Here is a 25705-nt window from a genome sequence, read left to right as displayed (position 1 = left end):
CACGATTTTATGGAAGTTCAGAACTGCTTTGCTGCCTCTTCAGCAGTTTACTGCTCAAAGTAATTACTGTGATTGCAGGAGCCCTCTTGGTTTTAAATTCCTAAGTGAATTCCAAGTCATCTTCAGTGGCTAGATTCTCCCCATTTGCCACACCGCTTAAACGTCTCCTAGGTGAAATTACTGACACCAGTATTTTGTCACTTGAAGCAGTCAAGACTCAAATAAAGGGTGGGTACGGTTTTACTCCAAAGCAGTTGTGAACAATCATTTTGGCATGCATAAGCAGTAACAGTTTTTGCAAGACATATAAACACCACAAGCACTGCAGTCCTGAAATCAGAAAATTATTATTTCTCTGGGTTCTACATTTCCCCTTGTTTCTTAAAACCTTGTTTTGCAATGCACTGAAGTGTTCCAGCTGCCCTCAGTGCACATGAAATACCACCCACAAGCTGCAGGAAAAGCCCCGGCTTATTACAAGGTAAGTGTTGCACTCCACTGTCAGCACTGGGGGGGGGGCTAATCTGAATGACCAGAAAGCTGATTCCATCTGCATGAAGGTACTTGCAAGCTCTTGCTAAGCTGGTTGTTGCTATGATCACTGAAGTTTAGCACCTTCTTTCTTTCCTTCCCTCTCCCCCCTACCTAATCTGGAGGCACTGGTGTATACACACGCACAGATTACATGCACGTGTGTATGAAACCTTTCTGGAGGCAGCAGGGAGTGTTATCTATCTGCACAATAAGGTGTACTTATAAGGCCATGCTACTGGCAAGTATTCCCCAGTGGTGAGTACAACCCTGTCAAATCACCGTGGCACAGAAACATGTCCTTCTTCCTCCCACACCCATTTCTGGCAATCCTGCAGCCTGTCACTGAACACCACTTTCTGTTTGGGCCCAGTTACTCGATCTCCTGCCTCAAAAGCACACACTGCACAGTACCAGACCTGTAGTATTTTAACTTCTTGCTATATTTTGCCAAGCTGTGTTTATGGCACAGGCAAGCTTGCTAGAAGCTGTTTCTGTGGTTGATACTCTCCACAGCTTCCTTTCACCTCCTCACTGGCCACAACAGCCAGCTTTTCATTTATATGCCTCACTGCAGCAAACACACTTAGGTAAATCATGCGTGTGCAAGGCAGCCCATTTTAACTCAGCTCTTCCTTTTTAAGGTACTATAAAGGTTCAGAACAGAAATTAAAGCACATTCGGACCAAACATGACTTGATCTCTTTAAAAAGAGCAAAAGCATAAAGGCCATCAGTACTACAGAGTCGTGTTACAGAGCAGGACAGCTAACAGGCAAGTCTTGCTTGGCTCAAAAGATTTGAGATATGTATCGGAAGAAATGCTTTGTACCATCTTCATGGTGGTAAACTGAACAGTTGAATGCTTCAGTGGTTCTCCTGCTGTCCTGGTTAAGTGAACCAAAGCCAAGAGAAGACAGTCATTTCAACCCCTCTTCTGCACATGGTTCACTACTGCATCACCTCCACACAGGATACATCAGCTATTCCAAAGTAACCGGTACATGCATGTGCACATGCATCAAGTTCACCTCCTAGTTCACAGGTAATAGCAGCTCATTCCAGAGCAGAGTTTGCTGAGAGGCAGGGCTATAAGCACAGTCACGTCACTCTCACGTTAAGGAATTCTACCACCCAATACCTCACTAGTGTGTCTGCAACACTTGTGAAGTCAGGACAATGTGCCCCTCCTCCAGTGACCACCTACTTCAATAGGATGGGAAAAGGCAATCAGAATAACTAAGTTTGAGAGACAGGAACAGACCCAAAGCAATCGGATAATCTAGCGAGGGAAGTGATGGGAGAAGGAGGGGACTGATTTTCATCATCAATAGCAACAGACCACTGCTGTGTTTCAGAACTGAACTAGTCTTTTATTCAAGACTTAAAACTACTGATCAGTCTCTAGAACAGTAAGTGTTCAACATGAATCACTTTTTCAGAAAAACCAAGACCCCACATTGAAAGTGGATTCAAAATAATCTAAAAAAATCATTAGGCACTTTGGAGAGTTGTCTTATGAGGGAGGAACTCCTCTAAGACAAACTAAGAAGCCTGCTTTTCTGTGGTAAGGAGATTGCAGTAGTTTAAAGAGTTTATATTACACTGCAGATTAAGGCTGAAAAGCTGGGCTGAGGGGAACATAATTAAATTCAACAAAAGCAAGAGTAAAGTCCTGCACCTGGGGAGGAACAACTCCATGCACCAGTACAGGCTGGGGGCTGAACTACTGGAAAGCAGCTCTGCTGAGGACCTGGAGTGCTGGTGGACAAGTTGACCCTGAGCCAGCAACGAGCCCTTGCGGCCAGGAAGGCCAACGGTATCCTGGGCTGCACTAAAAGGAGTGTGGCCAGCAGGTCGAGAGAGGTTATCCTCCCGTTCTACTCTGCCCTGGTGAGACCACATCTGGAGTACTGTGTCCAGTTTTGGGCCATCCAGTTCAAGAAAGCCAGGGAACTACTGGAGAAAGTCAGAGCTACAAAGATGATCAGGGGACTGGAACATCTGCCTTACGAGGCAAGGCTGAGACACCTGGATTTGTTTAGCCAGGAGAAGAGAAGCCTGAGGGGGGATCTTATCAATGCTTCTAACTATCTAAAGGGTGGGTGTCAAGAGGCTGGGGCTGGGCTCTTTTCAGTGGTGCCCAATGACAGGACAAGGGGCAATGGGCACAGACTGGAACACAGGATGCTCCATCTGAATATGAGGTAAAATATCTTTCCTGTGAGGGTGCCAGAGCAGTGGAACAGGCTGCCCAGGGAGGCTGTGGAGTCTCCTTCCCTGGAGACATTCAAAACCCACCCGGACACGTTCCTGTGCCCCCTGCTCTGGGTATCCCTGCTCAAGCAGGTGGGTTAGACAAGATGATCTCCAGAGGTCCCTTCCAACCCCTACCATTCTGTGATTCTGTGATTAAGACAGGTGACCTTCTGGGAACAGGTAGGAGAGTTTCCCTTCACAGTATGCATTTCTTCCCCGAAGCACAACTCTTCCTCCACATTTTGTGTTCATCCTTTAGAGGCAGTCACACTTGGCATTCCTACTAAAGAGATCAGACACTAGGAATTTTCTGCCAAAGCTTTAGAAACATCCTGGAAAACAAAGGATTCTTTAAGGACACCCCAGGCAAGCACTGAGCAGGTCTACAGTACCTGTACAACAGCAACTGAAGAACCTTGGGACTGGTGTCTGCACTAATTATATACCCCAAAAACCATTGCTCTGAGTTGCCCCCTGGGAATTCCTCAGTTTCCAATACCAACCTCAGGTGCTTTGAGATATACCTTAAGCTACTTCAGGCACCTGGAGGAACACAGTATAACTATTGCTTACTTTGAAAACATTTGGTGAGAGCTAGAACCACTGTGAATTCAGGAAAGAGGGAGGTGCAAGGCTGTCCAGCACTTAACACGTTTACTTGGAAGCATTACAAAGATGTTATTTTCCACCAGTCTCAGGGCAAACAAACCCAAACACTTCAAGAGAGCAGGCACAGGAAAATGACAAAGGCAGACATGTCCAAACCTGGGACTCTGGAATGATGGGTGACTTCATTTGAAAAAGAGAAAAGAGTGATTTATAGTTACAAACAGACATTTTAAAGATATTTAATCCACAGTGTCTGGTTGTATTAATAGTTAGTTAATAGGGAAGAGATAGAGCTTGCTTACTTTTAGAGACCGTAGCTTACTTGCCCCCCGCACCCCGTGAAGAGACCACCAATTTATTACTATACCTTTAAATAGGCCTTCTCTGGTCTAACTAGATTCATTTGGTCAGGTTTTTGTGGTTTCTACTTAGCTTGTAAGAGCTCCCCAACTGACCCCTCTCATCTTATAGTAAAAAGAAAAACCAAAACCACAACCCCGCCCCCCCAAACCACCACAAAACCCCCCCCACATTAACCACAAAACCACCATCCTAGCAGATCCCTTGTAGGCTGATTTTTCCCCGTAGCTCTTCTTGCTTTTGTAGTTAGTGACCCTCTCAGAAAGGAGACAATGACTTGGATATCTGGGTGATAAAGTCATTTCACCAACTTTGAGAATAGCTGTAGGCAGTGGGAACACAGTATTGCCAGCACACAGCAACTGATCTGAGAAGTCATGGGCAGTAAGCTATCAAGTTCACCGGAGGAAGCATTTCCTCATCTCTTCGGCCAAGCATGCAAATTTGAGGCAATTATAAATCAATCAGCAACAACAGTCCTTAAAAGCAGCTGTCTGCGGCAACATCTTTTTCATGTCAGAAACAAAAGGCGCTCAGAAAACCAACTCAGTTTGTATTTGAATGTGTGTGTGCAAGTGGTGAGAGGGAAAGAACTGAGCCCAAGCCTGTCGCTCCTCTCTGGAAGCACTACAGCCTGCAGGGACCACGTCTGCAAATACAACAGCGGCACTACCAAACCTGATGATGTCAGCTCTTCATGCTGACACAACACTGCACATCACTGGCATGGACTGGCAGTTAACCTCATTGTTCAGAATGTTTACATGTAACTACACAGACAGAGGCAAGCACACTAACCTCGTCTTCCAGTCTTCCTCTGACTTTGAACGATTTTTGCGGGCAGTCCTTTGTTTTTCTTCTAGCCTCTTCTTTTCTTCACTAGCTAGATCTTGAAGGAGTAAAAATACACAAATAAAACCACAGACGATGTTAAAGTGTAATATAAGACAGGGACATTACTCCACCTTACCCATCAAATAAAGGAAGTAGTAAAAGCTGACCATTTAAAAAGCCTCTTACATAACACAGAAGAGGTTCTGGTTTAGTCTAAGAGCAAAGCCAGGCCAGCTGTGGCACAGGATGAGCCAATGGAATTCCAGTCTTTAAGACTCCTAAATACGTGTTTATCCATGGCCTGGGGACCCTGAAAAAGTGTTCATGTGACAGCGAATGTGACCTAGGGGAGGTGGCGTACCTAGAATTTATTTCAGTAGGGAAACTGATTAACATATGCTGGATTTGCTTCAGAAGTCTGGCTACCTGCTTCTTGTTAAGGTTTAGGTTACATTGTTATAGGACTTACTTCCCGATCAACAGGGATCTGGAATATTCACTTCCAAAATACAAATAACTGTCTCTCTGCAGCATCCCTTCATCTCTCTGTTAATACATTAAGGTAGCATGGGTCATGGTCCTAAACAAACAACAGTTGCTTTATTTGGCAGAAAGGGTGGTCAGAAGGTCTGAGGAGTAAGTCAGACTAAAGCAGATTAGGTGAAGGATGATCTCTTTCATACCTGAATCCTCAAAAAGCATTTCACAAACATCTTAGAAGTAGTCGAGAGAACCGTTTTTGGAAGACTATCAGCCATTCCCTGTTAACCTGCCAGCTACTAACACACTGTGTATTACCAGTCTACCTGCTAGACAAACCTTATGCTGTTAGTATAGTTAAGGAACACAGTCCGCTGCTAACACCATAGTTATTTGCACTTTGAGTTTACACAGACAAATTACTGGGGATGTTCTGAACCAAGTAGGTCCACCCTGCCGGCCACAAAACAAGAGTAGAGGCAGGAGAGACTGGTTGTGGGAATTCACTGATCTGCTTTTTTAAAAGCCTCAAGGAAGTGGTTTTCAGCTTATGACAAAAAAAATATGCACAACTGCACTGTATTACGCCCGTATCACTGTTTTTCATACTTAGATCTCAGATTTATCAGAAGTCATTGCCCTATTATATAGGTGAAACTGAATCAGAGTTTCATGACTTATCCTGATCACTTAACAATCCAGAGAAAGCTAGAGCCCCCATGCTTTTAGTCCACAAAGCTGGCCATCCTGCTTTAATATGTAAAATGCCAGAGAAAAGGGAGCAAAGAGGGCCAGGGGAAGGCTGTTCCACACCATACCGAAGTATCTAACACCAAGTCACATGTCAAAAGACTAAAAGACACTTTTCACTCTATGGCATCTACAGTAACAATCTCTATGAGGTTTCTAAAAAGCACACTATTTCTACTCACTGAAAGTCTCACAATGTATTTCTAATTCACTATTCTAGGACAACAGAAGTGTTCAACTCCCAGTGAAGAACAGTTTTGCATCAAGGGTATTTTTTGGCATTGCAGTTTCATGTGAATAGTTTAGACTGCATTTCTCAGAATTAGCACCTCAAAATACTCCTTTTGCATCACGCTGATGGAAACAGAAAACTGAAAAGTTTACAAATAGTTCCTTACAATGCTTAGAGATTGTCTCTCCTTAGACTAGTTTCCTATTACAGGGCTTGACTATGAAAGCACAGCAGAGGGCCTAAAGCTGAATAAAAAGCATAACATAAGTAGATGGTGTGGTGGGTTCCTGGCCAGCAACTAAGCACCCACAAGCCACTTGTTCACTCCCATCCACCCTAGTGGGCTAAGGGAGAGAATCAAAGAGCAAAAGCAAAGAAACCCTCACAGGTCGAGGTAAAAACAGTTTAGTAAGTGAAGGGAAAGGGAAAAAGGAAGAAAAAGTGATGCAAAGGCAATCACTTACTATCTTCCAGCAGCAAACCAGTATCCAGCCAGTCTCTGAGCAACAGCTGCTTCCCCCCAAACACAACTTATTGCTGAGCATGATATGTTATCTAGTATGGAATTTCTCTTTGGTCAGTTTGGGTCAGCTGTCCCAGCTGTGTCCCCTCATAGCCTCTTGCTAACCCCAGAAACAGAGGTGGCCTTGGCACAGTGCAGATGTTCAGCAATAGCCAACACACAGATGTGTTAACACTGCTTTGGTCACTAATCTAAAACACAGCACCATATACAGGCTGCTATGAAGAAAATTAACTCCATCCCAACCAGCCCCAGCACAGGTGGGTGACACCTTTCACTAGAAGCATATCACAACCTACAGAAGACTGTATTAAGAGTTACTGTCTTGCAGCATGGAGGAATGTATCTTTATGGGTAGCTACTTACTCTAAAAGTTCTACTAAAAATTTGAATGTGGAATTTACTTTTTTCCCCAGTCCCTCAGTTTTAAGAAAAAAAATAAAAACACCTTTATCAATAACTAAAGTTACCTATTTCTCCATTTTCCATGGCTCTGATATCTGGTCGCAGCCGGCAGTCAGTTTTGGGAATGACACTCTCCATTTCTTTGTCCAACTCATTCAAAGCCATAGCAAAGCTAGTAAAATTATACATCTGAAATTCAGAGACAAAGATAAAAGGTGACTTTACAACTCAAGCTGCTAGTCTTAATACACAAGAAAGCTGCTGTCTAAAACACAAACATAAAAGTGTTTTTTTTATTAGTTAATCACTCAAGATAGGAATACTCAAGATATCAGCAAAACTGCACTGTCAGGGCAGAGTGCAGGTGATCCTTGGTGTTTCTGTTTAAGCAGGCCAGCATCCAATTACTCAGTGCACTATTCCTCTCTTATCTTCTTTTTCTAGTCTTACAGGTATTTTCCCTATCTCTGTAGAGAGATTTCCCCCTTGATTAACCCACTGAGGTCACCTTTTGGTTGTTCCAGAATTGGAACAACAATTCTGTGTCCTTCCAGTTACACACATACCCTTGTATTCCACCGACTGTTTCTCCAGCTCCACAGCCCTTCACACACCAACTCACACTATGCAGGCTTTGCAAGTGGCCCCTAGGAAGTGTCTGTTGTCCAATAAAGCTCTTCAGAAGAGATTTCTCACAAGGTAGGTGCCTCAGTGCAGGGAGCAGGGTGGAGAGAAGAGGTGGGGAAAGCCCCCATACCTCTAGCTACATGAAGCATCCCGTTTTCCAGAGAAATTCTGCTAACTCTAGAGTCATGCCTGTAGCAGTTATCCATCTGATCCCACATTACAGGGTTACAGTTGTAGTGGGAAAGTTTGTTGCAATAAACAGGCAAACCCAGACTTGATAATGAAAAAAGACAACAAATGGATTTACTTTGTGTTGAACATACAGAATAACAGGATAGCACACATTTTCAAATAAGCAGAAGCGTAGCTGACCTGTGCTGAATTTGGAGGTCTTGGAGTTATCTTCCATAGCAAAATACTTCCAGGAATAACATACACACTCTCAGAATCTGGTAACGGCATCTCATCTGGTTCCTCAGTATTGCCCACCTAAAGGAAGCACACAAAGGAAAGAAGTTCTTTGGAGTCATGAAGCATTTACATCTATTCATTTGAACACTGGAACTTATATAAAATTATTTTCTTGACCAAAAGTAAAAAAATTCAGATACAAAGACTTTTCTAGATGCTTGTCAAGAAGGATAACAGCATTAACATTGCATACATACTCCTAATTCCCTCCCAATGGAAGACTACCAACAGTTTCTTACATTGACATCTTTTGTAGATGTAATCTGGATGTTCAAGCGTTAGGAAATGCCATTTTTTACCACCACAGAGGTGTCCTGGTTCCTCAAAGACAAGCATTACCATGCCTGATATTTAACTCCTTTACTGCTTCATTAAAGTTGAAGAATAGAAGTCACATTCCTCATCCTTCCACGTCAAAAAAATGCCAGCACATAACGCAAATGCTGCTGTTTTCAGTTGTGCACAACAGAAAGCCCTATGTTACTGCTCTTTGCTCAGAGGAACCTTCCCCCTTTCATTGACCACTACACTATTGAAATGGCAAACTGCAGATGTTAAATGAACATCCTAGATTAGCTGATATTTCTGGGAAGGGTATCCTATGAAGGCTGACATACATGGCCTGAGGCAGCTGCAGCCACAGCACTGGGGAATGGTTTTCCCAGAAAGGGAAAAACTCTACCCAGGGTTACCAAGGCAGTAGGGAACAACTGGTGGTCACAGTGTAGATGTGACTTGATCTAGTTCTAAACCGTCACCCTTTTTACACAAAGCTTTAAAGCAGCTGGGGTCCAATGCTGCTGATATTAGTTCCGCCGCACAAGTATATGCTACAATACTGAACTAAAGCCAGCTAGACAATGAATACGGCTCTCCCCAAAAAATTTGATGTCACTATCACAGCTAAAAAACAGTAGCACATTTCAGAGACCATTGGAGAATAAAGCTGAACTAAAGCAACTAATGCTTTAAATACTTTGGCTACATGCCAACAGCTTTAATCCTGCTGCTAATAAGATTTGCTTTCTGATATTTGTGTCAGATAATACAGACTGATGTTTTAGTGCAAAAAAATAATCCAGTAGCCAAACTGGACTTGGTTCTCCTCTGAGATGATTCATGTGTTATGCCTCCAAGAAAATTAGGAAGTATTAAGGATTCTGTTTCATGTCGAAGCACTTGGTTCCATGGGCTTTTAATAATGAAAAAGTTGCAAAGTAACCAGAACAACACGCAGACCAGGTTCAGTCCCTCAGCTGTGAGGAAGATGAACAGGGCTTTTAGTTGACTACATCTGAACTGTGCTGGCAACCTGCCATTCTGTCCTTTAAAGGACACTGATCAACCTTTCAGAAATCAGGAATTTGAAGCAGAACAGATCAGAAAGATATATCAAAACAAAGACACCAGAACAAAACAGTACCAGATTATCAAGCTCCAAACCAACATTTACACAAAGGCTACAATACACACTGCAATTTCTGCCTTGTTGTATACATAGTCTCAAAAATGTCATAAGAATTACAAAGAACTAGGTAAAAAGTGGATTTTCATGTGCTTTTGCCACAATGATCCATATTTTAAGCTCAGTGCTACTCAACCTCTCAGTACATTGCTAGAAGGGTAGTAACAGACTTTGCCAAAGGAAGACCTCTGGTGTCTGTAAACAAGGCACATGTGAGGGCAGTTGCTATTGCCTTACACTATGCTTTTCCACATATTTGCACTGAAAATTCTGTATGAAATGTTTCACCTTGACTAAAAAAGGCTGTAGTTCATTCAGAGCAGAATCATACTGGTCTAACCCTAGGTCTACTATAACCCTTCTGAAGTTTGTAAAATATCACCTTTGCATACACGAAGGCTTGTCTCGCTCCCTGCAAAATTTTTTTTCCCTAAGTTTCATCCCTATAAAAATCAAAGGGATTCGGGAAAAAACCTGAGGCAATTTTTGCAGAAGGACTTGCATCCAAGCAGGTCCCCTATAGGAGGCAGAAGCAATTCTTCATTAGTAGCAATGCAGCATGAAGGAATAGCTGGAAAACAACTAAATAAATCTGAAAATTCTAATTAGGAGAAATTTGAAAGGCCATGTACTTTCATGCCTGAATGAATCCTTCACTATCCTGAAGGGACAAACCACATCCAGACATTATACATGACACTTGGCTTACCTCGATGCTCAAAAACCATAAAAAACATCAACTCCTCAAACACAAGGGGGCAGTGGGAATACATTCAAAGACTATCTGATTCATAGCGTGCGTTACAAAGCTTTTAGTCTTCTACACAAAAATACTTCTGTGAAATGAGTAGAAAAAACCCCATGCTTTTCTAGATTCAGAAAAACATCGCAGCATGAGCTTTATGCAACAGGATGCTTCATTTTGGAGTGAACAGCAAGGATCATCTTATACATTGTTGGAAAATGCAAAGCAGTAGCTGAACAAAGATGCAGGGTATGTTTTTCTTTGCTCCTTCTCCCTAGAGCTCACAGGGTCAGACTCAAAGAGAAGCAGTAATCCCCAGTGCTTTAGCTCTCCCCTGATGAAAAGTACTGGAGCAATCTCAGTTACAGAAACAATCTGAACCTGCACAGAAACAACTGCTGTCAGAGTTCTGTGTCTCTTTCTTCTCAGGTATAAAAACTTGTAACACCCAAATCAACACAAAAATCTGGCTTCAATCACCAAAAGGGAGCAAGAAATCTGCTTTAAGCTATTATGTGAGTGGTTGTTCTTCAAGCTGTGTGTTGTCACCATCACCATTCACCTTAAAAAGCATACTGCTGACCAGAAATCTGGAAGAATTAAGAATGAGGGTTTTTCCCCAGAAGGAAAAAAAAAAAAAATGGAATTGCGGGGTGGGGGGGGAAGGCAAACATCTCTGTGGTTGCGAAAATTTAATAGAAAGCAATACAAAAATTCCTTGTAAAAGCTGGAAAAGATTATCTTCTGCCAAGATGAGAAACTAGTCTAATTCTGCCTCTAGGATCCTCCTATTAGAATATAAATGTTATATATGATCAGAACCATGGTCCAACTAACAGATATGTTATTTCCTCCATGTGACTTTTTGGAGGAAGGGGCAGGTAATGAATCAGCCAGTATTTAGATCACTCCAAATTTTGGGAAGTTTGGGTACAGCTCCTTGAGGGAAGGCATATTATCCCTTAATGCAGGTACTCATCCAATCCATTTCGTGTCCTACTAGGAAAGGGAGATTAAGTGAAACCTTAATGCTCTTAAATGCTGCTAAAATATTTAGCTGTCTTATCGTGCTTTTGAGATACCACCTCTTTAGGTGATTAATACCTGTTTACTGCTTTTCTTCTCTTCTGCATTTTTCTTGTCATTTTTTTTGTAAGCTTCGAATGTAGCTGGGTCAACACTGTACAAACACTCAGTCCACTTCCCATACAGTGCGCAAAGTTTCTTTTTGCTGTCAAAAAAAAGACTAAGTTTACAAAGGAGCTTAAGGAGGTTTATTTAATCATTTCAGACAAAAATATTTGAAAGAAGAATTTCTGAGAGCAACTTTTTAAACTTGCACAATTCATAACTTCGCTGCTACATGTTCATGCCCTTGAGAGACTACGTTAAGGGCATTCAGTTTACACCTCCCATCAGAAACAGAGGGCAGCCATTTGTTTCCTGTTAGGAATGATGCTGTTACCTTTTGTCCTGAATGTAGCCTTCAACTTTGTGTAACTCCTTCCCAAAGAGGCCACAGGGCTTGAAGCTTAGTACACATTTCTCACCAGTTCTAAAGGCAGAAAAAGAGGGCACTAATGACTTCCAAATGCTCTTCCTCTTCAAACTTGCAGCAAGCGAAAGCACTCATGCTTAACTTACTTATGGTTAGTTATTTCCACATTTCCATACTGCTCAATCCAAAGTTTGCCCACAATAATGTTGTGCACACAGCAGGTAGGGTTTGTCCATGTGTAGGCTTCATTGTGTCTAAGGGAGGGGAATAAAAACATTGTATCTTTGTACTGGATATCACTGCTCCAACAAGCCATCATCTATAAATCACACCAAGCCTTGAAAGGGACATGGCAATTAGTCAGGAAACCCAAGAAGTTTATTAACTTATTGCTACTGATTTTACCAATTCCTTAAAACAGCTACTTCAGTGCAGTCACTGTTAGCACTGAATGACATGAGGAAAGCCAGCAGGACTCAAGCGTGCTAGTCTTCGTAGGACTGATGTCCAGGCATCTGCAGAACATACAGACACAAAAGCCCCGACTACTAACACTATTAGTATGCAGTATATTACAAGAAATGGCAGCAAGTTCCTTTCATCTTCTCATCCCCTCCTTCCCGTAAAGTGGTCTGCCATCAAACGTTAGGATGTGGGTGTCAGACATGTCCATTCCTAAGCCATGAGATTCTTATGCACACTAATCATTATGGACATGCTCACTTATCAACTTACTCAAGAAGCTCCAAAGTCATTGTGCCTTTTGGTTCTGCTTCCACGCTCTTGCCCCAGAATTTGAGTTTAGGATAAATTGATCCATGAAACACAAAATCATTATTTAAACCTTCAGCATAGAAAGCACTGATTGGTGGATGATGGCTAACTTGCTCTGAGAGAAGTCTAAAGCCAAGATCATCTCTGCAAAATAAAGATAACCAAAAGCATTTATCTACGTATCGAGTATAGTGAAGTTGCAGTTCTTTTCCTGAGGGTGAAACAGATAGTTGGACCCATGCATAGCTGCTGTACTCAGTGCAAGAGTTAGTTGATATGTCTTTTTGTTTTATCTTAGCATTTTAACTAATACATGGAACATCCCCATTCTAAATAACTCAGGACATCATGTAAGAAGGTAACGAGAACTACCAAATCTGATCAGCCAATGTTCACTTTTGATAGCGACCTCTTTAAGCTTTTGCACAAATATAGGCCAAAACCTCACATGAGAGAAAAATTCACCCCAAGTACAGCTGTGTACTAACAGACTAACAGTGCCTAGTTGTATTCTGGACGCTCGTATAACGAATACTACAATTTTAAAGCCTCCTTTATGTACCATGCTTCTTTTAATCCAGAAGGGTTTCAGAAAAAAAAAAAGTAGTTTTTGTAATTAAAATTCCCCTTTAAACCTGGAAAATTTCATTTGTCTGCTTTGAGTTGAAAAGTTAAGTAGTTTCCCTTCACTGTAAGGTGCATTGCTGAACACCAACGCTCATTGCAAGCACCTCCAACAGCTGCTAGGAGAATTGGTGGAATCTTAGAAGCCAAAGAGCAGTCTGCAAGCCACCTGACAAGTCTAATGAAACATCAGTTACACATAATACTACTCTCCACTCTTCAGTGCATTTTCTGTTCATTACCTGATCAATTCATATGTCTCTCCAAGCAAGGGGTTGAATGGCTTCCCTGTACGTTCCCACTGCGAGGCTACAGCAGACACAGCAAATGCAGCAACACACTATTCAGAAGAGGAAGAGTACATAGTTAGCCTCCTGGATTTTAGTCTTTATCAACTATCGACAGCAGTCATGGTATTACAGAATGATTCTTCTGAAATAGCTTAGCAAAGTACTATTTGTAAGGCAGAGGAATAACAGTTTTCATCAAAAGGCTAAAAAAAGCAAGCCTTAGGAAAAGCAAAATGTTTTCCCAGATAAGCAAAACTGGTTAATTAATAAGAGAATCCGACATGCAGCAAGTTACAGGGGTTGCTCCTATAACGAGACTATGAAGAAAAAAATCCCAACGCATTTTCATCAAGAGCTAGCACTAATTACCACACCCAAAATACCTGCATTCGCTCAGTTGTGCTGGAAAGTGAGCTGGCTTTGTGGATGAGGTATGTATGCTCCATATACTCTGTAAGTCGCTGTAGAAAGCTCAATGGCTCATTGAATATAACTGGCATGGTGATCTTCGACAACTCCTGATGCACAAATGAAATTTGTGTTAAAAACCAAATGATCAGATACGCTGACCTGCAGCAACCCAAGTGTAATTGGCTTACTACAAAAATAAACGATGCTCTTAGCGCTAATTCAATGTGCTTGACCTGGCTTCACTAATGCTGAAAGGAAAAAAACTCTGTACATCCCTTGTGAGCTTGATAAGCCTATCTGTGTTGATGTTAAGGCTACTTTTAAAACAAAAAGAAAACCAAACATCAAACAAACTTCCTATTGATAAATGCATTAAGGCAGCAAGATGAAACAACAGAATGAAGTATAAAGGACCTTTTTAAAGACGAAGTTATTATTCTTAAAATAGATATAGGCCATCTAATTACTTAAACATATTATCTTTATTGGAAGCAGGTGGGCAGGTGGGGGGAGGAGGATGAGAAAGGACAGGGAAGCATGGTGGCACAGAAGTAAAAATGGGGATTCTGTATTCTGAAGAAAAAGGGAACTTTCGTAAGAGGAATAAAAACTTAAAAGAAGTCCTACAGTTTTGATGCTGTTTACTCTCCTCCTGATTTTTAAAAAGCATGCCCTCTGAATGCATAACATAGCAATGTTGCAAACTGCTGGCAGTAGCAAATTAAAAGCATACAATATGACCACTGGCAATGTGCACAATAAACAGCACTGTTCTTAACCATAATGGTGGCATCTGGCACCAACACCTTTGGCAGGCACTTCAGTACAATCCACTCCAAGTTCCACGTGTATAACACCCATTCCATGTTGTAATAACTTTTCTGCCAAAGCCACTGTGAGAAGTCTCAGATGCTTCACAACAACGCAGGAGACTTGGAGCTGCCAATACAGGCATCCCCCAGCATTTCCACAACTCATTGCTTGGTGCTGTTTGTAACTACAGCAAGGGGAGGAGGAAAAAACAACAGCGACTAAACACAAACATTCCCTTCTGTAGGCTACTGTTAGAGGCTGACAAAAGGTTTATCAGCAAGTACTTTCAGCCTTTTGCAGGATCTAATGGAAAGAATAACTCTTCTCAGCTCACCCTTAGCTGAAAGCAGATTGTGTGCCAACTAGTTAACCTCTGATCTGGCCACCATCTGGCCAGTAACACCTTGGGAGGGGAAGACTGAGATACTAAGGTGAAGGGAGAAGAGCAATATTAAAGTAGCTGGTTTTTTGGTTTTGTTTTCCCACAGTCAAAGTAAAAAAATTTCACTACCAGTAAGTACTTCAAGGGATAAAGATAAAATGCTTTTACTGAAGGAATATTGCTCTAATCAAGCCTTACCTTCTAGAGCTGTGAAAGCAAATAAAGCATAAGCAGCAAATTTAACGAAAAAAAAGTCCCTCACCCCAACAAGATTTCATTTGAGCCTCAAATGAAACAATCACTTCACAACTTTTACCATAGCTTTCTGATTACCTACCATTCCAATACATTTTCTTAAGATACTCCAGATACTGAAGTCATTTCTGGAAAACATTGGAGACGGCAAGCTTGTTCTGGGGAAAGGAACAGGGGAGAAAGCAGAAGAAAAAAAAGTTTTCCATTACTAACCAAGACTACAAAACCCAAATACTCTTTTTTGAAAGTAACACTTCTCCAATTTTTATATTAAAAGCCAATGGGAAATGACAGTGGTGCTCTGAAGTACTTAAAACTCTTACCTACACAGAAACCTGAATTTCTCCAAAACCAGAACCATTCCCTTCATTTTACATAAGAGCAGTAGAAGAGAATTTCTACCTAAGTTATCAAAACAGTGTTTTCACAATGGCACCATTAAGATATTTAGTTGTGTCTTTGTAAGAAAAAGTACCTTCTTTCTGAGTAGGTACATAGGTATTATCACAATGTCTGAAGAGATCTGAGGTTAAGCCATGCAGTTTGTGGTTGCTTTTGTGGTTGGTTTTGGGGTTTTTTTTGGCTAGTCACCCATATACTGACAATGAAGGGCCATGACATTTATTGCCTGTATTAAAATCAGGAGCAAGAGAAAAAGCAGCATCATTAAAGAACAGAAAACACAGCAGCCTGTTCTAAAACAAGTCTTAAACATATTTTCAAGACCAACATTTAGGCTGTGTAATACAGCCTGTATTTCTCAGCTTTACAAGAAATCAGGCACAGGTTTTGTTCAGTTTTCTTACTGGTGCTGATCAGCTCAACTATTAATCCAATTTACCTACAGAAAGGCATAAATATAGGTCAAAGCCCTCTGCCCACAACACCACAAAAATTCATGTTTGGATCATGAAGCTATTACCAATGAGAAAAATTTCTCAATGGACAAGAATTGCCTACATCTCACTCAAACTGTGTGAACTATTTGAGTTTCAAAGTTCAGTTAACTCTGTCTAAATGATCATGTTGCCTTCCTAACTAAGGTGTTGTCTCCCTTCAAAGTAGCTAAAGGAATGTCTTTTTTAGAGTGAACAGGCTGTAGCTGCATCCTCCACCCCAGTTTTCTGATAAACAGAAACATTGCCAAGAGAAGAAAAAAAAAATCTCTTCAGGCTAGGTTTAGTTTCAATAGCCCTACTTGCCATGTTATACTTATTTGCTACTGAAACACCTGTACCAGGGCTGATGTTTCAGTTTTCAGAAAGAACAAAACCAAAAAATGCTCCTTCAAATACAACAAGCTGTATCCAATCACAAACCTGCTCACATGCCTGAACTCATCACCATGCCAAGCTACGTTTTGTTAGCAAGTGGCTAACAGCCTGTCTTGTTTTACTCAGCTCCCATGCAGGGGGATGAGTGGGTAGCAGGATTTATTTTAATTGACCAACATGATATTCACTCCCTATTCTGATTTTCCAGTGATACAAAAATATTTCATGAAATGGATCATGTTGAATAATACTAATTATAAAATACTTCTGTGGATGCTTTGATACAAATGACCAGGAGAGGACAGTGTTCACCAAGTGTTCAGTCTTATCTTCATTTGTAGGGTTTACTTGTTTTTTTCTGTGTATTCTTTAATGCAGGCAGTTAGCAGAGCAGATATTTGTGTTTAATTAAGTCCTTCTGCATATAACACACACTCACATACCTCTAGTTTGCTGAAGTATACAGAGGGATTGCTTTCCTTACATGTTAAAACTTGTATTTTCATTGAAGTTAACCTCCCTTCGATTTGTTTAAAATTACTTGAAAGTTGGCATTCAGTATCAGCCATTCATCCCTATTTCTTATATATATCAGCCAAACCTGATACGTCAGTCAGTTCTTTTGTCCATATAACACACACGCAGAAGAAAAAGCAGTTTTAAGCCACCAAGAAAGATCCCAGGGACAAGTAAGGATATATGGAAAGATGACAGGCAGCCAAGATGCGAGGCTTACTGCCCTTGACATACTCCCTGTGATTAAGGGAAAGGTTTGTGAATTGAAAAATTTCCTTCCAGATTTCAATTTTAAAAACAACTCAGGAAGTTAATTTTAGCTTTAAGTGACAAAAACATCTGCTGGAATTTCTGTGCAGTAGAACAGATAAGATGCATTTAAGATCACTCACTTAAAAACACTTGTTAGAAGCATTATAATATATCAGCTACTATAGGAATCTCGTGGCAAAGACAATATATGGTGTGAAAAGGCATGTTTAACTTGTTCTTCATGTAAACCTGTTCAAATAACCTCCTGGCTCCCAAAAAGCCAAATGCAAACACATTTGCACTCTTAAAGGCCCCCAATGCAGGGACCAAAGGGAAAGCTAGCTATGAAAATTCAGCAATAAGAGGGAAACAGCAGTGATAAATGGATGTTAAATCCTGGCAGATACTACAGAACATTTTTGTGCAAGGGTTGGGGGGGCAGGGATTGTTTTGTTTGTGGTTTGTGCTTTTTTTTTTTTTAGAAGTTTGGCTCAGATTAAATATTTGCCTCTTAAAAAGAAGTTATTTGAATGCTTTCAGATTTAATGCACTACTCTATCTCTCAAATCCTCTCCCAAAAAAATTAAAAATTAAGTCCACTCTCAAATCAACCTAAACTAGGAGTCACATCACCCACATTCTTTCAAACCCTCTATGAACAACCAGTAGGATGCAAACTACATTTAAAAAAATCAGAACAAGACAGCAGAGCAGAGACACTGGCTCCACATGTCTATATATGTAGATCAACACTTAGTTCCTTGGAACCAACAGATTTATTCCTCATCTCCAAAACCAAAACATGCACACACCCCCATCAAAAACCAACCTCCTCCTCCCTGTGGAAAACTCACCACTCAAATAAGAGAGGCAGATTAGAACTCAGGGTTTTGAGATGAAGGTAGGAAAGAGTCTTATACTGACTGCAAAACAGTGTTAGGTACTCTCAACCCAAATGCAGCTGTAGATCCTCTATTTATCTGAGGAACTACAGGAAGCTATCAAGATTTTATGCAAAAGAAATTAATCTGGTCTATTCTTTATGTGACTTGTTTCCATGCAGTTAACACAAACAGAAGTTAAACAAAAGTTCTAGCAAACCCAAGGGTGTAAGGATGGAATTAAATGGTGTCAAAATGTTCCCACCCACTCACTCTGCACAGGATCAAGAAGTTAAGGTTCCTGCTCCAGAAAGTACACAGGTGGCAGCACAGGCAATGCATATTTGACCACATACCCTCTAATGAGCCTCAAAACCAGAAGAGGCACAAACCAGAGCCAGCAGCTCCAGGTAGGTAATACGGTTCTGAAGTCAGAACTGCAAACAGGTCCTGTTCCAGGTGAAACATCGCTGCCACCAAGAGCCTCAAAAATGAGGCTAGAAACTCCACACAACTCCCATCCCCTGGGAAGGTTTCCTTGGAGGTAAGGTTTAAATTGCCTAAGCTCTGGGGAGAAACAGTTTGCATCAATATATTTGTGGACAAATCCCAATGTGTCACCAGGGTGCCAGCTAAAAAAAATTGACATTACAGCTCAACCTAGAATACACTCTATAGCCATTTAGTCAAAATATGACCATACATTCTTATCTATATGCAAAACATGTTTTCACTTTTCTAGGTAAATTATTAGCCAGCCAATTTACACACTTGTTTTACTCCAACATCCTGTACTCTCTTCACTGCCAAAAAGACACGCAACTCGGAGAAACAACTTACACAGAAGCACTTCTTTATTACTCTTCATTCCCCTATATAGAACCAGCAGATCTTAAATGCTTCTCCAGTCAGCTGCTCCCTATAGTTCTGACAACATAATGTAGCATTATGGAAACTTACCAAGCTATTTCTTTTTTATAGTAAACACAGGATCAATTCCTGTTAAAACTCTTCAAGACAATGCATGTCAACATGCATCACCATTTTCATGTTGACCATGAATTGCCTTCTTTCTCCTCACAAGGAGAAGCCAATGAATGCAATTCAGATGTTCACCTTCACCTAGTGCTTCGCTTCCCCCCCCACCTCCAAACTTCCTCCTCTAATTAGGAAAGGCATTTTGCCAAGGCCATAAATACCACCCTTGCTAAACAGCACAAGAGCGCAGAGCAACACGCTTAGTCAGCTGCTTTATGTTACCTCCCAAACCACTCTGTTACTCCACCCAAGCCCTCATTTACCTTAGTCTTTATCTAGCATGGGAGGGATATACATGCAGATGTTGAACCTTGAAAACATCAGGTCTGACATTACTGCATATTTCAGTCACTGCAATTTAACTACTTAAGATACCAAGTAATTAAAGCATGTCTTGCTTGCTTCTGTAAAATTAAATATGAATTCCCTGTTCTTACAGAAATCTAGTGTCCCCATCATCATTCCACATATTCAAAACACTTCCAAAGTAGTCTTTTTGAAACCCACTGAAGTCTGGCTTGACCTGTAGCACAAACATTATCTTGCCCTTTCACTGAAACTCGAGAACAGTGGTGTCTATTACATCTCATTAACTCCAGACCTATTGTCCTCCTTTATCCGCAAGGAAACAAAAATGGATCATTTGACACCACAAAATAGGCACATAAAACATAGATGAGACTTTTAGAATAAGACTCCCTTTGTTCACATTTGAGTTTCTGATGCCAGGCTAGCAACATTTTTCATTCATTCCTGATACCAATGAAGGATCAAATGACTGGAAATTAAAGAGGCAAGAGGAGATATAGGTCATTAAGGATACATGAAGAAATTAAAATCCACATAGCTGTCAATCTATTAAAAACAAGTGTGTCCATTTTTACATAGCACATTATATTTTATTTTACTTATTCAGATTTGATCACCGAAAAGCAAGATGCAAAGGAGCACACCAGCTTTGGGAAAAATATTCTTTATAAAATCATAGAACAACCAATTACTTATCAATCACCCTTAATAAAGTTCTAAAAAAGTGTTCATAGTTAGCTTTTCAGAGATTCCTGTGATCTTTCAGTCACCATTAATGCACATTGTAATACCTTAAGAACAGGCAACATCCTACCTGTGTTTTTTGATTCCGTTAGACAGCGACTCCCCACTGCCACAAACCTTTTCTTCAGACATGCTTGAAGTTATTGTATCTTTTGAATCCATGCTGTCCTCTAATGAGTAGGCCACTGTTGTTTCAAACCCACTTAATGATTTTTCAGATTCTGAATCTGCAAAAGAGCAGGTGCATGTTAACCAAACTACAGCCTGTGCCAGACTTCAGTCACTAACAGATCTTCCCTCTTTGTACAAAACTGAAACCTAAGTAGGCTACTGTGTCCTGATGACAGCATCCATTTGGTAAGTAACCAGTATTGCCACAGACCACTGCAGCTCTGTACCTAGACACAGACTAAGGAGACTGCACAATAAGTGTGAACACAGTAGATTAAAAATCCTCTATCAAACAGAGCCAAAATCTGACATTTTTATTAAATTGAAGCTACTATAACTTGCTTTGGACAAGTGCCAGTGTCATGTAGATGCCAGTATCTTACCTAACTAAATACCGGTTACCTCAACATGCAAGTACTGACTCCTCCTATAAGATTTCAGTTTGGTCTAAATTCTGAAGACACTCAGTGCTGTTCAGTAACCTTCACTTCCCAACTTTATGAACAAGCAGCAAAACAGAAGGAGGTATCATACACAGTGGATTACATTAGCCACATAAGTCCCATCAAAGTCTAAATGATAAGCTCACCAATCAATAAGATAAACTTTGTACTCTGGAAGGTAGGTTAATAGTTCAATCCACATCACACAAATCTAAAAACATCATCACCACCACCTTATTTCCAACCAGTGTTTTGACCAGGTAGTACTTGACCAGCTCTGGAATAGACAGTCTTGCCCCAAATCACAAAGTAAAAGTTTCCTGGCAAAAGGCTGCATTTTTGTTTCATGTTTTTCTTTTGAACTTGACAAGACTGTCAAAAGATTATCCAACTACAAGTTCCAAGCAGTAAGGGAACAGCTCAAGACAAGTAAAGACGCACCCATTTCCATCCTATTTGGGAAATCCTTTAGCAGAAACCAGGTACAACACTGAATGGTTAACAGCTTAATGCAAGCCTCACCGCTTCTGAAAAAACCAAACACAAACTGTAGTAGACACCATTCCTGCTATGTACTTCTTTCAGGATATGCTACTGCTTTTGGCTGCAAATACCCAGGGAAATAATTGCAGGATTAGTCATTCTCTTTGAATGTTGATTCTAATTCAAAACTAGTAATCAAAACCTGCTGAAGTAGTAATCCATCCAAAAGAATATCTCAGCCACAGCTGTCCATTGCCAGGTGCTTTCTTGTTTTCTTTTAAAAAATGATGTCAGTAGCTTCTCCTGAACATGTAAATTATATGTTGCTTTGGTGAAGGGGACAATGACAAGAGGACTTTCTATTACATTCAGGTTACAGAGGGGTCAAGTACAGGGCAAAATCCTGATGAATGGATGGGCTGTGGCACCATGTCTCCACCTTCTCTAGAGAGAGATCTAGAAGCATAAAGGAGACCTTTGCTTTCATGAAAAATATCCATCCCTATCCTTGTCAAGACAGTACTGAAATTAAGCCAGTTGCTAGGGAATGAAGAGAACTGCCAGCTGGTGCTAAGGATATGTTAAAAAAGTGGACTGGCACTCCAGAGATTCTTCTCACAAGTTTCCCCAAATTTGTCAGTCTAGTTCCATGCCAAATTATGATATAACACATCACAGCATTAGTTTGGTGGGTACTGTATATAACAAGTAGGATAAGGAGAAGCACTTTAACTTGTGGACAAGTCTGTTACACAGAATACAGATTTCTCCAGACGACATAATCCCAGGTCATCAAGAAAACACTGCTGTGTATCCAAATATCACAAAGGAAGAGACACTCTAGCAAAGTCACACAACTTGGGCCTCCGCATCCTGACCACACGACAAGCTATAAATCCCTTCAAGGTAAATATTCCACCTCTCTATTGAAGGAGCTACTCAACTGTGCCAATGGATATCATTGCAAGAAAAGCATGAAGCAAACCCTGTAACATAAAGCAGACTCTGCCTCTTATAAGGCTCTTCTCTTCTGTACCATCCGTGACTGTCGTGTTTTCAGACAAGAGTCACGACACACAATTCCCTCAATCTGAGTTTCGGCAATAGACCTAGGACTCCAGAAGAAGGGAAAGAGAGGTAAGCTTCACCAGAACTGCTGACTACTCTCTGATATTCTTCTCAGTATAACAAGGATTTTTAAACACTACACATGATCAGTTCTCCTAATGCTGGCCTTACAGTGCTGAGACACAATTATGCTGGACTTAGGTCAGCACCTGCAAACCTCTTCAGAGCTGTAGACACTGACCAGCCAGCCTTCTCCAGGGCATGTGCCTTACTTAATACAAGAACATGCTATACTATAAAGAACAGTAGAAGAATGAAACCAGACACTGTTTAAGAAATTACTCTCTGGAGACATCTCTCCTATTTTCCTGAGAAATGGCTCTCATTGAGAAAGTATGTCTACAACAGCTCCTGCCATCAATGATATCAATCTCCAATCCCTAAACCTCCGCTACCTCCTTTGACCCAACGAGCTTATCAAGCCTTGAGAGTTTGTTTAGGTGTCAAGAGTGAACAAGCCTAGTATTGAGAGCACAGATCAACAGGCAACTCAAAACGAGCTTTTCCCTGTGTACTTGCAGCTAACTCTTTTCTGAATTAAGATTTGCATACTCCCCCGTCACTGCAAAAAAAAGATTTATATTCACAAGTTGCTGCGGAGCAGCTGCCAAACAGATGACTAGGAGAGAATGAAATTTTTTTTCTATTGAACTTAAGGGGGTGTGGGCTGAGGAGGGGGAAGGAATAAGTCCCTGTTCAGAAGCCAGAAATTTTAAGTGATCTTTGAGACAAGACCAGGCTGACTAGGAAGCACTCCAGCTCATGAAACCTGAAGTGTCAGGGTAACAGTAAAAACACCCGCTACATTTTGCAAGAGTGGCAGAGCAAGGGGAAGCAGCAGAAGCAATGACAGAAACTTAACTCAAGGGAAGTTCATCTCCTGTTGCAACAACTGGTAAGCGTACAGCTCCAGATAGAGAGTTTGTGAAGGTCAGTGAAGTTTGGCCAATGTATTTGATTAATAAATGCACCTGAGAGAGGGAGTGTTTAACCACTGGGAAGGTTGGGTTTGAATTCTGACCAGGTGTTTCCCATCCCTCTCAGGTACTTGGAATTTATTCTTTTAACTATATTCAACATAAGAAGTCCACAGGCAGCGGTATTCTTGCAGAGGTTGTGGAGTATTTTTTGTATGCATTCAAAAAAAGCCACTTGACAAACCACCCTAAACATGGAAGGCAGGGCAGTAAGTTTCCATGCTTTTTGTACAATTTTTACTTTTAAATGAGCTGATAACTAGAGACAAACTAGGAAGTGCGCAAAAGCAACAGAACTACTCTACTACTTCTTTTACCATTTAGGAGCATTATTTATAAAGACAGCACCCATTAGTGGTGCATAATAGCCGAAGCTGTACTATGACAGGTTAGCTTTAGTATAATCTGAATATTCCTGTAGCTAAATAACTGCTTTTATAGTAAGATTGCATCTATGTAAAACCATCAATACCACCCTCGACACACAGAAAAGCTGTGCTTTTAGAAAACCCCCCCTCTCAGATAAAACCTGTTAAGAAGGAAAATCAGGACAGTTCTAAGCTCTTCCCAAACTGGGCGTGCAATTTGCATATAACCAGGGAATGATATCTGCAAGGCAAAACCCAAGTACCTGCAACCCTTTAATTCTTGACCTGCTTAGCCATTTTTCAACATTGTGGATGGACTCTGCGTTTGTATTCTATTTTCGTACGCTTCCTGAGGTCTGCATACTTAAAGCCAATAACTTTTCCAGCTCTCTGAGATGCCATTGGTCTTACTAAATGTTGCTACTTGTTTGGTGCTTCTTCCCGTCCCCAATTCAATCCCCCTCCACCCCACCCTGCTTTAAACATAGAAGAAGAGTTTGACACATTAAGCATTCAATCCTGAAACCAAGAGCTCCAGCACTCCATGTGCTATTGAGTTTAATTACACATTTCCACCACTCCCATGATGAGAGGATCAGCGTGCACTGGGAAGCACCGTTAACTGACCTACTGCTATCAGAGTTCAGTTAATAACACCCTTAACTTCACTGTTCCTAACACTGGATACCATGCTTTGGTAACACAAGTAAGTCCCATTTCCTGTAGGTTCTTCCTTTCATGTTCAGCATGCACTGTCTCACACTGCAGGGATTTAGGAGTTACCGCAACAGTCAGAAAGCATTGATAACAGCACATCACTTAAGAGGAGAGACTTCAGCAAATAAGCTACTCTTTCAGTAAGCAATCTTGCCACATTACAAACATTTTCCTCACCCCAGTGTTGGAAAAGAGGATATTTCTATAATTGTGCTCACAATTTCTACAAACAGAACTATGCAACACAGATATCAGTGACCAGTTCAGTCTATGCCAACATTAGCAGGTAGCATGGCTCAGTTGGAACAGATTTAATGCCAAACAGATGGTGCTGAGGACTTGACACTTGAACTAGGTACACTTCTGGTGGTGTTCTCTTCAGAATAGCTCCACTCTCCGACCATGGACTGAGTGTCCAATAGCAACCAGAATGTATCTTCTGATTCAGCTTCATTCAGGAGTCTGGTTCACACAATCAGATGGCTCTACAATGTGAATCAGAGCATGGTAAATGGGGACAAGTAGCTGCTGCTGTGAACATATCCTTTCTAATATACTTGTTCAAAAACCTGTTTGAAAAGTCTTGCATTGCTCTGAGTTGTCACAGCTAGTTACACCTTTGTTGAGTGTAAACAAGCAGAAGTATCTAATATGCAGACAACATTCTCAAAAAAAAAAGAACCAAAAAGCAGCAGCTTCTTTCAACCTGTCAAATGAAAGCTAACAGTTCTTCAGCTCAAAGTGCAAGCCTAGTTATGCAATGGTCTCACTTCTAAACTCACCCCTATGGTGGAGGTCTAAAAATTCAGAGAACTGACTAGAAAAAGATGGTATCCCAATACAAAAAAAAAACCTCTCAAAGTAGTGGCATTTTTCCACTAACAGACATTATAACTTGCCACATCACCCTGGTAAAATACATCGGTGTTTGCTCAATCTCCTATTACAGCCTAGTAAGATAATTCATGAACATGTCTACTTATCCAAAATCAGTATCATTTAACTTCATAAAATACTATCAGATTGCACATCAGGTTTAGCAAAAGCTTTGAAGACAAAGTCCTAGT

General features: G+C 40.8%; 1 protein-coding gene across 5 annotated transcripts in view; it reads right to left on the bottom strand.

The window, feature by feature from the left end:
- Window positions 1–25705, bottom strand: part of OSBPL1A (oxysterol binding protein like 1A) — a 78445-nt gene that overhangs the window by 1217 nt on the left and 51523 nt on the right. For 4 of the 5 annotated variants that reach the window (XM_064442847.1, XM_064442848.1, XM_064442850.1 and 1 more), the window contains exons 18-29: window positions 20422–20578; window positions 15420–15495; window positions 13860–13994; window positions 13429–13526; window positions 12524–12706; window positions 11935–12042; window positions 11756–11845; window positions 11395–11521; window positions 7982–8098; window positions 7048–7171; window positions 4557–4647; window positions 682–3578 (exon numbers count right to left, since the gene is read on the bottom strand). In XM_064442847.1, the coding sequence (XP_064298917.1) occupies window positions 3401–3578; window positions 4557–4647; window positions 7048–7171; window positions 7982–8098; window positions 11395–11521; window positions 11756–11845; window positions 11935–12042; window positions 12524–12706; window positions 13429–13526; window positions 13860–13994; window positions 15420–15495; window positions 20422–20578 (1484 nt within the window). In that variant the 3' untranslated portion in view covers window positions 682–3400. Of the gene's footprint in view, window positions 1–681; window positions 3579–4556; window positions 4648–7047; window positions 7172–7981; window positions 8099–11394; window positions 11522–11755; window positions 11846–11934; window positions 12043–12523; window positions 12707–13428; window positions 13527–13859; window positions 13995–15419; window positions 15496–20421; window positions 20579–25705 lie in introns of those variants that run through there. The other variant, XM_064442852.1, reaches the window with a different exon arrangement.

The sequence above is a fragment of the Phalacrocorax carbo genome, chromosome 2, assembly GCF_963921805.1.
Source record: "Phalacrocorax carbo chromosome 2, bPhaCar2.1, whole genome shotgun sequence".
In the NCBI taxonomy this organism is placed as follows: Eukaryota; Metazoa; Chordata; class Aves; order Suliformes; family Phalacrocoracidae; genus Phalacrocorax; species Phalacrocorax carbo.
Note: the sequence above shows the minus strand (reverse complement) of the source record. Positions and strands in the feature narration are given on the sequence as shown.